This window comes from Balaenoptera musculus, chromosome 12 (assembly GCF_009873245.2).
Source record: "Balaenoptera musculus isolate JJ_BM4_2016_0621 chromosome 12, mBalMus1.pri.v3, whole genome shotgun sequence".
NCBI lineage: Eukaryota > Metazoa > Chordata > Mammalia > Artiodactyla > Balaenopteridae > Balaenoptera > Balaenoptera musculus.
The window spans coordinates 86,189,587-86,205,107 of record NC_045796.1 but is presented as its reverse complement, the minus strand read 5'-3'; the positions used below and the strand labels follow the sequence as shown (position 1 = coordinate 86,205,107).

Sequence of the window (15,521 nt, the reverse complement as noted above, 5' to 3'; positions counted from 1 at the left end):
CCTCCGCACCCCCCCTGGCCTCGCCTCCCCGGGAGTTTCTCTGACGGCCGGTCGCCGCCGGCAGCTGCACTGGGAACTGAGGAGGCACAGACCTCCCAGGCGCAGAAAGCGCCGCTCCCGGGACGCGCTGGGCTCGGAGCAGCCGTGACGTGCAGGCGCACCGCGGCCTGGCCTGGAGCCCCTCCCGCCGCCCTCCCGCGCCGCTCCCTCCGCGCCCCGCCAGGGCCCAGGCGGAGCTCCGCGAGGCGCCGCGGCCGCGCTACGCTCGCGGACCGCGGGCGGCCGCCGGGCGCACCGCGCTGCACGCGCGCGCCCACGAGCACGCGGGGCCCGGCGCGCGCCTCGGGGCCGCGCGCCCCCTCCCTCGCGCGCCCGGGGAGAGCGAGCGCCGCGCGCCGCGCGCCGCGCGCACACCCGAGACAGAGCTTTACTATCTCGCTCCCTCCCGCGCCTCCCTCCTCGCCCGGCGTTCAAACAGCTTTCCGACATCACCAGCCGCGGATTTTTTTCCCCCTCTCCTTAGTCGCCGTCAGTCCATCAGTACCTGCGGTGGGGGGGAGGGGGGAGGAGGAGGAGGAGGAGGCGGCGGGAGGAGAGCGGAAAGAGGAGAAAGCATGAGCTCCAGCCTCCCGAGGCGACCACGAACACTCCCGTAATAAACCCACCGCCCCCAACAAATCTGCCTTAGCAGCCGCCGCCGCTTCTCGTCTCAGCGCTTTCTCGGCTTCTTGGCTGACCGGTTTACTGGGGGGTAGATTTGGAAAAACAAATCCTCGCTCTTAAGCCACTTGCATTTTTTTTTTTTTTTGATTCCTTAGTGTCTGTCTTCGGGGGGCTGCCCCCGCCCCCGCCTGGGTTGGAGGTTGGATTCACTCGGCTACGGCTTAGGCTCCGGGGTCCTGAGGGCTTTTTTCTCCCACCCCTCCACTCTTTGATTCTTTCCTCCCCCCCGCCCCCCCCCATTCTTTTGCTTCTCTTATGAGTGCGTTAGAAAAAAATCAATCCTGATTTTTGAAGCTCAGCCGGGGAAAATGGGCAACGGTGCTTGGGACCGAAGGGGAGTCTCTCCGTCACTGTTGCTGGGACGCGTGCCTGTGCTGGTGTCTTAGAGCAAGAGCCTCCCTGAGCTTTCGGAGTGGAAGGTAAGGACGGGGGTCCAGGGGTCACCTTCCCTCTGCCGGGGGCGCCACCGAGGAGCTTTCCGCCGGGTGTTTGCGGAGGGAAGATCTGCAAAGGCCAGGCTGTTGCTGGCGGATGGAGAGGCTGCGAGCAAACCCGACTGTCTGCATTTACTTAAACGCCGCAGTTGAAAAGTTAGGGAAGTCTGGTTTTCCAGAGATGTGCTGGGTCGGAAGGAATCGGCAGGGAGACCTAGAAAACCTGACGGTTGTGTGTGATTAGGGTAATTTGATGGGGGGAAATTTCAGGTTAAAAAGAAGTTAAGATAAGGGGAGGCCGTGGGTCTTCTATTGAGGGAAAAAAAATCAGTGGAGTGATGGCGCCGTCTATGTTCGACTAAAAAGTGTCATCCAGAAAATCAGTTTTGAGGAGAGCAAAACTAAACGCCGCTTTGCCTCTCAGCAGGAAACAAGCAAATAAATAAATAAATGCCACATCCTTGAAACCTCGGGGGCCGGTCCCTTCAACACCCGCACCCTCGTCTTTCTTTCTTAAAGGGAGAAATACAGCTGTTTGAAGTGGCCCTGCAGGCGGGGGCTGGCGAGGGCTGGGGGTGGTGGCAGCGACAGTTCAGTGATTCATTTGTGATTAGTTAGAATAAAAGGAGACTCCGTACACCAAGGCTGAATGATTAAAATAAAGAGCATTACGTTGAGGGGGCTTTCTTGAGCCGGCTTGAAAGTGAAATCAGAGCCATTTCCTCACTCTTTCTAATCCTTGTTGAGTACAGCAATGCAGACTTGCACCGTCAAATAGATGGAAGCAAAAGTACCGGATTTCATTACGAAAAGAAATACGACCCCTTTTTGAGTTGGCGATTATAAAATGAAGCCCCCTTTCATGGATGGAATTCCTAATTTAGACACTTATTGTCACATTGGCTCTCAACGCCTACACTCTATCCTGAAGAACACTGCGCAGACCTGCATTGCCTGCAAAGTGCTACAGCAAAAAAAAAAAAAAAAAGAAAGAAAAAAAAAGGAAAATTACTTCCAGAATTTCCTATAACTTTCCCTATTTTTTAACCTTTACATGCTCATTGGCTTTATTTTCTCAAGGAGAAAATGCATTATTCATTGAACTGTATGTTTGAATTAGGAAAACACTGTTTTGATAGTCCCCGCAATTCTGGTGTTATTTTAAACTGCTGCTATATGGAGATTTAGAGTTAGGGTTGTTTTTGCTTACATCAAAACTTAGAATTTGTATTATGATCTGGGGACTGCAGATCTGTCTTCAGGGACTTCAGTCACTGGATTTTGTGTGCATGCGTTGGTGTGTGTTATGCAACAGGAAGGAAGAGGGTTTATATCCTTTGGTTCAGAGAGGACCCAGGCAAAGACATGAAAACTCTTAATTATCTATATGTCTGTGTGTCTGTCTCTGTTTACAGAACAGTGGCAGAGACTGCAGCCTAAAGACTTTTAAAATTAACTTGGCATCACTTAGCTCAAAGGCTAAGCAAAAAAAAAAAAAAAAAAAAAAAAAAAAAAGCAGTGTCATTTATTCTAAGAAATAACTTCTTAAAGGTTACAGCTGAAAAATATTCAAGTTACTTTTGGATGACAACTTACAGAGGTAAATAAAACCAAGGATTACTGTATTATGCAAGGCCAGGTTAAAAAAATAGAGAAGAAAAGGAGCTTTGAAGCTGTTGTTGGAGAGGGAACAATTCAATAATTGAAATCGGCTAGGAAAGACAATGCTAATATCTTTTATGTACCATGTGTACATCTTAAATTACAGTAGATAACTCTAGATAAAATAGCTCTATTAAAAAAAATAAATAAAGCTGAAACCAGCTCAGTTACTGTGGTTCTGGGATTTTTCACTGACATCACCTTTGGATACAGATATTAATATAGTGGTCTACTTCATGTATCCCAAGAGGGCATGTCACATTGATATGACTGCCTTAAATCCTGGTTCTCAATGATAGTGTCCAAAAGCAGTTCTTCCCTATGTATCTTCACTTCCTTGGATGCTGGTTTACAAATTCTGTTAATCCACACGAATACCTGTATTTTTGCACAGGAATTTCCCACCAGTTCACCCAGTGGCCCCTGCAAAGGCTAGCAGGAGCATTTGGGTGATGTTTCAGCTGCAACAAATTATCATTTGTGCTTTTAAAATTGAGGCTATCATTGATCATAATTGCTTTTCACATTTAAAAGAAAAGAAATATGACAACAGCTGTTCTCAGATTATCAGATTAGATTTTGTGTGATGTTGTTTACTGCAGGCAGAGGGCTGAGGGGGAGAAAAGGTTTGTAAAGGTTGCTTAAAAATATCTGAAAAATTAACATTTAGGCTGTTACATTTAAAAAGCAAAAATTTCCTCTTCTTTCAAGAGAATCACCATGCACTTGAAGGAAATCTTGGTAGATAAATTAAGAGCATTCCTATTAATAATCTATTGAATATTATTCTTAAATTGAATGTAGGGAATTTGGCCACTGTGAATGACCACGTGAGGGCGCTGTTCACACAGCAACAGATAATTTTCGTGCGTTATAAAATAAAAATTACCTGCCCTTCTTTTAAAAAGGGTTTTTTTTACTGAAATCTTGAAAACAGCTGGCTGTGATATTGAAAGGAGTTTCTTTTTTTCAATGCGCGTAGACTCCTACTTGCATTTTTCTTTCATTGCCATTTTTACAGGCCAAATGACATAGGATGAAGGCTGTTCGTAACCTGCTGATTTATATATTTTCCACCTATCTCCTGGTTATGTTTGGATTTAATGCTGCCCAAGACTTCTGGTGTTCAACTTTGGTGAAAGGAGTCATTTATGGATCGTATTCTGTAAGTGAAATGTTTCCCAAAAACTTTACAAACTGCACTTGGACGCTGGAAAATCCAGATCCAACCAAATATAGCATTTACCTGAAATTTTCCAAAAAGGACCTTAGCTGCTCTAACTTTTCCCTCCTGGCTTATCAGTTTGATCATTTTTCCCATGAAAAAATCAAGGATCTTTTAAGAAAGAATCATTCTATAATGCAACTCTGCGAATCCAAGAATGCTTTCGTTTTTCTACAGTATGATAAAAATTTTATTCAAATACGTCGGGTCTTTCCAACCGATTTCCCAGGATTACAGAAAAAAGGGGAAGAAGATCAGAAATCTTTTTTTGAGTTTTTGGTATTGAACAAGGTGAGCCCAAGCCAGTTTGGTTGCCACGTATTATGCTCTTGGTTGGAGAGCTGCTTGAAATCAGAAAATGTGAGAACAGAGACCTGCGGGATCATGTATACAAAATGCACCTGCCCTCAACACTTGGGAGAGTGGGGAATCGACGACCAGTCGCTGGTTTTGTTAAATAACGTGGTGTTACCCCTGAATGAGCAGACCGAGGGCTGCCTGACCCAAGAGCTGCAGACCACCCAGGTCTGTAATCTTACCAGGGAGGCCAAGCGACCGCCCAAAGAAGGTAAGCGCCGGCCGAGAGGGGGAGCTGGGTGGGGAGTGGTGCTGGGGGATGGAGTTAAAACGTGCTGTGTCACACACCGGCCCAACCCTTACCCCTTTCCTCTGTCACCTTTGGATTGATTGGACTTGTGATCTTCCTAAAGCTAGTTTTACGTTTCAAGGTTTGAGAGATGGGATAGCGCTCAGCATACCTGACGCCCGGTGCGAGTGGCATGCATGTTCAGGATAAATGAGATGCTAAAACGTGGAGCCGGTTTGCGCTGGAGGTCGGTGAGGAGGGAGGGGTGGGGGGGCGCTTTATTAGGCTGCGGCCCCTCCGGGAGACGGACGCACACACACGCACACACACCTGTGAAGGGATCTGTAGACTTCTCCCTTCGCCTCCGGCCCACCCTCTCATCCATGACCCCTTTCCAGGTTGGAACTTGGGGCTTCGCGACCGAAAGGTGACACGAACTCAGTGGCAAGCCTGTGTGGACCAAATGACTTGGCGACACAGGAGGGCGAGGGTGCCCCTCCTCCCCAGGCCTGGGAAGGAGCCCGCGTGCCGGGTCTTTCGTCCAGGGAAGCCCACTGGGGGTGCAGACTCGGGTCTCCGGGCAGTGAAGTCACGTGGCAGGGGGAGGGGGCGGAATTAACACAGGCGGGTCCTGCAAGACCCGGTATCCCATTCGCGGGATTTTTTGCTCTTAGCTTCTCGGTACCCTGTTGATACCCACGAGGAGCGGGAGCTTGTCAGAGCCGACCTAGATGCAAAAACAGTGCAACGGAAATGCAGAGGAAGGAGAGAAAGTACAGGAGTGATTTATAGCTTTCACCCAGACGCTAGAGGGGTAGCTGCCCCGGGATCTGAGACAGTGGATTATGTTTAATAAGGCAAAAAAGCTGACACATTTTGAGAACAAATGACTTTCCGGTTTGGAAGGTTAGGGGATGCGTTGCGTTCGTTTGAGGGCACTGCTGGTACCTAGTCGCTCCTTCTCCCCAGCCCTGCACCCAGAGAGTGTGTTGAATTTTTATGCAGGAAGTGTTTTCCGATCGCCACAAAGATCCCTGTCTGTGGAAAGGCACAGCCAAGCTCCAGCCCCTCTTTCCTCCCCTCTCCCAACAGAAGTTGTCTTTGTGGCCAATGTAAAATTGACACGTTGTTGGAGAATTTTCTTTAAGGGTAGCCAAGGTTTTGTAAGGGGCGGGGGTGGGGAAAGAGAGAGAAAAGGGCTTAACCAGCGAAAAGCGGTGACTTTTCTTCTGAAAGCATTTTGGGGGATGGGAGTTACGGAAGAGCCATGGTACAAGGGGCAAAGAAGCCTTAGAAAATAAATGCAGACTAATGGCACTGGGAAAGGGGTGAAAAACCTTTAAGATTTCTACAGGTCAGTGTCTCCCTAACAGCTGTGACTGAAGAAAGCAAAGTGGTTTTAAATTACAGGAGTTCTTTTCTCTAGTAAAAATCCCAGAGAAGCACTTGCAACTGCAGGGATGGTATTTAACACCATTTAAAACCAATTAATGTCCCCTAGAATAAGAAGCTACAGTACGCCAGGAAAGTGTGATGTTACAAGCTGGCTAATAAGACAATTAACACCAGAAACTAGTTTTTGCTCGTTTGTTTTATTGCTGTTCTAATAAAATTGAGAAAATCTGTATCTTCAGTAAAGTTTTATCATCAAATTGACTGCTGATGACAGTGGAAAGAGAATCCAGGTGTACAACCCTTTTTTGTGAATGGTGACAAGTGACAAAAAACAAAGTCGTGTGCACACTAAGCATGATTTTCAGAGATTTTGCTGGTCATGATCATGAGATATGGGTTAGGACAATGCTGGAATTTATAGAATTTGGACTAGATGGCCATTCGTTTTAGTGTAGGACGAAGAATAAGAGTGACTTTAGACATTAGATGTTTAAATCACGGGGGAGAATGTACATTTCTTTTGGCTAATTAGCTGGCGAAATGAGAATGAAATACCTCCACAGACCATTCAAAGATTGTATTAAAATTGTTAGCATGTTAATAGAACTGACAAGGAGAAGTTTATATAATAGGGGAAGAATATATGCTGTATCGGTAAAATTGCACAGCCTGTAGTCTCTATATTCTAAATTTGTGCTCTTGAATTGTTTAGGTGTTCTGAGTCAGAAAGGTAACGAACGATAAGTAATTCCTGATGACATAATTGTAGCGGATGCATTTGTAAGTAAGTTATAAAATATGTGTATAGCACTCCTTACCTCATTCAAAGAAGACTTTTTAGGCTAAGCTGCATTGTAGGAAAGGACTGTGAAAATCTGCAGATGCGTAATTTAGTCAAATTTATGCAAAGTACATTAAATCTTCAATAGTTGATATAAATGACATGTAAAATCTTATGAAAGAATTATTTAATACTATTTCAAGTAAACTACCATGTAATGATATTCACAGGGCTTGAGGGCTATATGTAATAATCACAGATAGTTGTGCTACTCATATCTAGTTTTATTCCAAAATGTCTTCACTTTATTTGGTTAACATGTAATCCCAACTTCTAAAATGGGGTTTTAAAAATTCCACTTATATTTTATATTACTTTATGATTTCTATTTTCTATGAAAAATAAACCATCCTGTAAATCATCAGGGGAATATATACAAGATTATTCTCCATGGTTTTTGACTCCCATTTTATTCACTGTAATAAGTACTGACTCAGAAGCCTTGAGTAGGAATATTTTGATGTTTATTATATCATAGAGGTGGCACAAATTTGACAGAAGGCTCTTTACACTCAGTAAATGCAGTTTCAGAATTTTTTTTTATGTGATGCTGATAGTGATGGCAAAGGTATACTAAATACTGAATATTTTGGAATATGTGTCCACTGGAATTATCATATTTAGTTAGTATTAGAGGAAACTATGGGCTCCTAGCAATGGGATATTGATAGGATTTCTACTAAGATATTTGTTAATAATACATTCATGTACTTAAGAATTTCATAGCCAGAAAACAATAAGATGACTGTCACTGTTTGAAGTGACAACACCAACAATTACAAATTTTATCTTGAATACATTATAAATTATTAAATGATCATTAAAGTGTGAGATTTTAGTGCATTTCAGTATCTTCCTATTTAAGATTGTATTTGACATATTTGAGGGTGCCATGTGATTATAGAAACTTTGTTGTCATTTCCCAATTTTTACGTGAAGTTTTGAAAACCAAGTAAATCAACAAAATGAAGCCTTTTAAAAATAATGTTGTCTTATTTCAGGCAGTTGTTTTAAAAAGCTGTCTACGTACAGTGTATATAACTATTTTTAAAAGAAAACTCCAATAACGTTGCTGTTTACCTGGTTTTCAGATATGAGTATGGGGCAAGACTGACATTGACTCATGAGGTCTTTAATATGTTTTATAGGACTCTTTTACCAAAGATGATTCTGGACTATATAGCTAAAATATAAAAGGTGATGTATGATCTTATTTCTTACTCTTTCACTTGAAATAAGTAATTTAAACAGTTTGGAGAGAAAAATTCCACACCAGCGTATCTAAAGCACATAAGAAGCGTTAATGGAACCTTTGTTTCCTGCTTACATCAATGGAGCTACTTATGTGAAGGGAGATTGGGATCCCTGTATAGATTCCAGGAAATCTGAACACACACACTTATTTGTCTTTTCATTCTGCCTCTGCTACTCCTTGATAATCAACCTCCCAAGGGAAGTCTCACCATGTTCCCATGTAAAATCTAGCCTGTGTTTGTGTGTGCATTTGCATGTCTAGAGCAATTTGTGTGTTTCATTTTAAGTGTTTTCATTTCTTTCTACCTTTTCTCTTTTTGCCCTCATTAGGGCTTCAGCCACCTTTCCCCTTCCTCTTTACCCTCTTTTAATCTTACTCCCTTTGTAAATGCCGTGATCCCACACTCTATCAGAATGTAGAAAGACCTACTGAGTATGTTGTACCTGACAGTTTGCCCTGCCCCTTGGCTGGACACACAGCCCTTTGCACATACTGTACTTCTGTTCTAGCACATATTTCCATTTCTTTTTCCATCTTCCTCTACTAGTCTTGCGAGTTCTTCAAGTGTGCAGACTTGGTCTTCCAATAGTCTAGCACAGTCTAAACAGACCTTCAATAAATATTGGTTGAAATGAATGTTAAATGAACAAAACAAAACAACTCAATAGGAAAGATAGCAATAAATTGAGACAGCTGCCATTTATAGCATTTCCAGTTCCATTAATGTATTATTTATATAACAATACCTTATCTCAAGGTATTGTTTAATAACATTTTTAAAAGAACAAGAAGAATGGAGTCATTGAGAAATAGTCTTAATTCCATATGTGTTTATTTTAATAGATTAGATTAATGATAAATAAAACTTTCTATACACAGCTGTCTGCAAAAACAGGGGTAAGAAAATTTGCCAATTTCTATCTGTTTAATTGCCTTCATTTCTATCTATGTTTCTTTCTTCTGGCTCTAGCATTACTTCTCCAGACGTGACATTTCCCAAATCTTTTCTTCCACAGTTTGAAGAGAAACGTATGCAAACTCTTTCCAAGAAAGAGGAAGAATATTTGCAGGTCAAGCTCAGTGCTTCTGTTACCTACTTCTTACTTATGTTGCAATCTATACATATAGTAATAGTATAATATTACTAAAATTGTAGGCCTGGCCAAGTAAGATGCCCTAATTTTTACTTTTGCCATTGTAGAATTTTGTCAAACAGTTTAGGAAGTGACTCAGATATATAGTATTCATGAAAACTCCATCATATGGATGGAAGTTTTACTTTACTTAGAATCTAGCTTCATGCATTCCTATACTTCATTTCCTAATAGAAGTGATTTTATCGTTAAACGGAATACTTTTATAAAATATAGGTTTCTTTAGGGTCACTTTGATATATATTACCTGTAAAAGTCATCTGGCCCTTGGATCGAAAATCAATGTTTGTTCAAAAATCAGCCTTTCTTACTTTTTCAAAATACCGTGAGCTGGGTTTAAAGATTCTGAACAGAGAGAACCAGGTTTAAATCTGTACGTTCACCTCAGAACTGTGTTCTTCTGTGTCAACTACTTCCCTTCTTGGGTTGCTAGGAATGCTTATTCCTCAGGGTACAGGAGAACAGGATATGACATTACGTAGTAAAAAAACAAAAAAAAACAAAAAACGAATGAAATTAATGGCTTGGAATATTTTAGTTCCTGTCAGCCCTGTGGAAATTTCTTACTAATTCAGTTAACTAGTACAAATCAGAGAGGTGTTCAGTTTTTCTAACTGTGGTCACTTCATTGAAATGAAAGGTGTATTTTGGTGTAAGATGCACTTGGGCCCAGAGAGTGACCCAGCCACCTTGTAGCATCTTTGACAAGGGACTGTGCTTATTGAGCTTGACTCAGCAATCTATACTGTAGTGGCGTGTTGTATTAAACGAGATTGCACACGAAAGACACTTAGTCAAAGGCTCAAGTTATATTAGGCCCTCAATTCAGTTTTTGAAACCTCTTTTTTATTATCTTTTAGCTATAAATGATGGAGGATTGATAATATAATGAAGTAGGTTGCCATTTAATTATCTGAACTTGTTTAGGAATTTAGGGCATTTAACAAAGGGTCATTAAGCATCTTGAAGTTATGTCTGTTTCGTGTTATATAAAGAAAAGGTCCCATCTCAATACCTTTGTGCTGATGGTGGCATGACTAATACATCAAATAGATCAAGCTAGTGCTATGAGTCATCCCAGGGCTGGGAAGCTGTCCTTTGAATATCATTGCTGATCCTTTGTAAAGTCTGTAAAATTTAAATGTAAATTAAACAGTTTCCAAGTATTTTACTCTGCTGCATTATGCAAAGTTAAGTTCATGTTTTGAGATCTGTTTTGAAAAGGAATTATCTTGAAACATTAAGTCTATATTAAATCATTTGCAAAAAAGTAGAACTTTTTTGGAATTTTTTTTTCCACTGAATTATGATCAGTTATTATAGGCCAATGAGCCCTAAGAGTCCCCCGAAGACTTGCATATTCAGGTATTGAAAAGAAAATTTAAAAATTTTGTTACTACTCCTTTGCAGCTTCTGATATTTTCTTAAAGCAGAATTACAGAATGCCATCTGTAAGACTCCATAAAATGCTAACTGTTCTATGTTCGATTAAACGCTAAATGCTCTATATTCAATTATCTTTCTACTGTCATTCAGGAATTTTGCTCACATGCAGAGAATGACCAGCTACATATCTGTTAAAGGTTAATAATAATTAACCTTTATAATAATAAAGTAATATATTTATTATATTATTCTATTATTATTATAAATATATTTATAATAATATATTATAAATATAAAAGTAATATATTTATTGTTTATTATATTGTTCTCTATTATTATAAATATACATTTATATTTAATAAATAAATAATAATAAGTAATATATTTCTAGTTTGCAAAGAAAGTGCAATTAAGTAACAAATGCATAGTAAATACATTAGTATGCAGCTATTTCTCTCAAAACTAATTCCCTGAATAGGTGTCTTTTCTGAAATCGGACATGTTTGCTGATGTGCATTTTCGCATTTTCCTCATAACCAGCCCCTTGCGACAGCGGTCCCCAACCTTGTTGGCACCAGGGACAGGTTTCGTGGCAGACAGTCTTTCCACGGTTGGGGCTGGGGGAAGGTATGGTTCAGGCAGTAATGCAAGCGATGCGGTTCGCTCGCTGGCCTGCCTGCCACTCACCTCCTGCTGTGCGGCCCGGTTCCTAACAGGCCTCTGACTGGCACCGGTCTTCAGTCCGGGGGTTGGGAACCCCTGCCTTACAACACATTCCTTATGATTGGAACATGCTGTAAAATACGAAGGCCAAATGGTTACTCTTTGGTATCTGCCATGTTAAGTGAACTAATTCAGCTGCTAATTTAGTCTCGGCTATTATATTCTCAAATTATTTCTTCTAGATAACCAGTTTCTTTGGAGACTGAGAGTTGTTTGGGAAAGCTGAGCAAATAGGTGCATGGAAAAGACATTGGGACACTGATGGAACCAGATTACAATGTTGAGAATGCAATTTACACACACTTAGACATAATCCAAAGCATTAAAACAGTTGTGGAATCAACCAGAGAAAGTAACCTTGGTGAATTACTTTTTAGCAATAAATATGTTAAGGTGATAGAAATGTCACAGAAATATTTGCTCTCCTGGGTAATTCATCTTGGGTGAATGGTTTTAGAGTATTTATTTCATGACATTTCTACTGGTGTTCCTCCATTTTAAAATAATGTTTAAAAATTTGATAAAATTTAAAAATTTATTAAAAAATTAATATCTATGCTTGCATATATAAATAAGGATAATTTTTCTCTGATAAACTATTTTTAAAGGGAAGCTTCATCTACATGTCACTCTTGAGAAAATAAAGACGTAAAGTGGTTTAGTAAACATTTTATAAATTAAAAGAATATAATGAAACCTGATGTTGAGAAAGTGCTTTCCAGTTTACAAAGGTCTGTGGCACAAATTGTTTTACTTGGGCAGTAACTGTGTGAGACATCTGTTATCAACATGGACTGGTTATACCCTGAAGACCGACCATGGCTTTCCTTTCTTTAAAAATTTTAATACAAATTGGTTCAAATGAAAAACTACAGAATTTGAAAGCTGTGAGTTTTCTCACTGTTTCTGGAACACTTGAATCTGAATCACAAATTCTCAGATTCATAAGGGGCTTTAGGCATTAGTTTAGTCCAAATCTTACCTAATTAAAGGAATCCCAATTTACAGATGTATCATGGGAACATTATTTCAGCTGAACATAAGTGTTCTTGGAGTTTATATTTAATGCCATTTCTATAATGTAAAAGAGACACAGTCATTTAGGATGGTGGGATAGTTCTAACTATTTAAAAAAAAAATTACCTGGTATCCAGCCAATAATAACAATAATCAGTATACTTTGCTAGACTCCTGAATACAGACTAGTCTCTACAAATCAGAGCTTTCATTCATTAGATTTTTTTTTTTTTTGTCCTATATTATTTAAACAAATACGATGCAGGTCTCAAAAAACTATTGATTTTCAGCCTAAGCTCATTAAATTTAAAGAGCAATGTGTTTCAAGTGCAGAGTCTGTCCAGATTTAGGAAAATGATTTATGAAGGTCTGTCTTGAATTTTCATTTCTTTATTTCTCTAGGGCAATCTGTGTTTTAAAGAAATAACATGTCACATTTTTTAGTTACCCCATGGTGCACTGAGAAATACTGCTGTAGGTTGGGGCAGTGAGGTCAGGGTCCCCTCCCTGTACTGAAGGTCACGGCTCCTGTGGGGTGGGCTTCCCCGGGGCTCTCTGGAGACCCCTCTCTCCTCTCACTCCTGAGGCCTGCGGGCCCCCTGATTCTCACCCCAGGACTGTACTCTTGTCTCCTTGGTTTCTCCAGCCTCTATCCATGCCCTATGCTCTTCTCAAATTACTGAACTTGAGGACACCGTCTGTTTCTTACTAGGACCCTGACTGGTACAGGGGTGTATGATTTTGGTGGTGAGGTGATTTCTAATTACTTTGGGATTGGTCTGAAATCCGCATTTTAAGTTTTGATCTTTTGATCCTTCCTTTTAAGGTGCTAAAGGTCTTATGTAATGATTAGCCCTTTTGGAGATTGGCATATGGGCCAGCTCTATTAAATAAAGAAATAAATAATAATAATTTAAAGAATTGAGTTAATGAAAGTGAAAACCAGTTGGCCATTTCTTAAAGCTCAGTTGATGTGGTATTTTTTATACTTGGTCCTAACTCCATTGAGTTTAGGCCCTCCTCCAAGAGTTTTTCTATATTTACCTGTTGGTTCATTGATTACTTAGCTTGTTTTAAAATCATGTAACGTGTATACATTCATATACATCTTCCATACAATTTTTCAGTGTTGATGTGACTGCAGAACATTTAAACTGGCCTGGGTATTCAAAGAAAGTTTTGTAAGTTGGTAATTTCAAGGCTCGCATATAAAACGTAAAAAATCCTGACAGATTACTATTTAGTTCTCATTTTATATGATTATAATAATGGAAATATAAAATGAAAACAGAATTTCAGTTGCTAATATAAGTATCATTTTGCCTGTTGATTTCACTATACCTCTGAAAGCAAAGAAAACAACAATGAAAAACCCAACAAGACTCACACAAAGCATTTTTTTCTTTCGTTTCATTGCAAAAAAGAAACCAAGGCAGTTAAGTTTGCCCTTATAATTTCATTAAGAAAATTACAATTTTTAACTCTTAACTGTGTTGGTCTTGAGGTTGCCCTTCACATCAAGGAAGTGTCCTGAGAAAAGAAAAGAGAAAAGAGAAGAAAAGTAACTTCAAAAAAACAAAGGGGCTAACCCTTTGTTTTGTTTTTTTTTCTGACCTTCTGTTTTCCGAATAGGTGGTACATAACAAATATTGATTATACAGTGGATGCTTTTGGAAATATTCCTTCTAATGTTGGCTCATAATAATTGTAATGTGGAAAAGAGGGCACCTTGGGAAGACAGAAATCTGTTTACTTTATATAATCTTTCCACATAAATATGGAAAATTTTCAAAGATCTGTTTCTGCACTGCAGGCTGAGAAATTCCAGTTTATTTTGGATTCCCAGAGAGGTCAGCTTCCTTTACAGAAATGTCAGCCTGTGGTCAGCTCTCTGACTGGCCTTGGTTTTTGTAACTTCAGAGGGCAAACAATATATATTTTTTAAGTGGTGCCTGAGAAATTAACCAAGTGCAGCTCTTCCATCTGAAGTAAATGCCACGAAGCACTATTGTTCAATTTGTACAGCATAGAACTTTAATGCCTTCCTTAGCTTGTAATATATTAACAATCCGTTTTCTTAAAAATGTGTGGCTTCTTTCTGTTTAGTGGTTTTCCTGGAATTTTCTGATGACCGTAGTTTGGTGTTCGGTTGATGATAAAGGGCATAAATGAGTTCTAGGCAATAATGAATGTTACATGTCCTTGCCACTGGTCTCTGCATCCTTAGGGCAGAGAAACCACAGAGGTGGAGCAGACTAGAAGTTAATCCACTAAGTAGCAAGAACTGATTAATGCAAAAGAAATAAGTACGTGTAGGATGGGAATTAATACAGCTTTTTTTTTCCTTAGCAGTGGAAACTCTTTTTCTAAATAAAAGATAGTATATAAAAAAAAGATTTTTAAAAATAAAGCTGCTTTCATTGAGGTGGACGGGAGGCTCAGAGCCTAGCCTCAAGGGTCTCCAGAGGTGAGACCGCCCCCCACTCCCGCCTTCTCCTTTCTGTCCCACTTGTGGAATGAGAGACCTGCTCATGACCCATCCCTAGTGCCAGTCCTGTGAACACTTCCCTCATGGTCTCTCTGGAGTCAGTTCGTCCTGGGGCTGCATGTAGGATTTCAGGATGAACACCCCAATTCTCCATCCTTCTGCCTTGTCATCTGTATTCCAAACTTCTCCCACCCGGAGTTCCCAAACCTGCAAATATGCTTATTCCAATCATACCTCTTGCTCACAGACTAGAGTTTGCCCAGATAAAAATGAATACTGTTTTAGAATCCTTTTGGATCTTTAACTTTAGTTGATAAACAGTTAGAAGCCCTAACGTTAAATCTTTATAAATGTGCTATATTTTGGTGGTGTTCATTCTGGCTCTCTTCCTCAATGTTTTGTTAATCCCCAAACAGTTCAGTTGCAAATGGTCAAACTTCTTGGAATCAACTAAAGTTATCAGGGCATGAGATTTATTCTGAGTTCCTTTGATTGTTCGCACGTAATGGATATCCACAACTGAAGCAGGTTATTAAAACAACAACCGAAAGCGTATTAGCGTTGCCATTCCATAGACATGAATGGATAGTTGAGGTGTTATTAATGCTCTTCCAGTAGTCCCAGCCTTCCAC

General features: G+C 40.3%; 1 protein-coding gene across 2 annotated transcripts in view; it reads left to right on the top strand.

Moving 5' to 3' along the window:
* The first annotated feature begins 581 nt into the window (after window positions 1–581).
* The window catches only part of ADGRB3 (adhesion G protein-coupled receptor B3), a 780,347-nt gene continuing 765,407 nt past the window's right edge, over window positions 582–15,521 (top strand). The window contains exons 1-2 of one of the 2 annotated variants that reach the window (XM_036871882.1): window positions 582–1,142; window positions 3,841–4,612. In XM_036871882.1, coding sequence (XP_036727777.1) covers window positions 3,856–4,612 — 757 coding nt within the window. In that variant the 5' untranslated portion in view covers window positions 582–1,142; window positions 3,841–3,855. Of the gene's footprint in view, window positions 1,143–2,691; window positions 2,758–3,840; window positions 4,613–15,521 lie in introns of those variants that run through there. The other variant, XM_036871883.1, reaches the window with a different exon arrangement.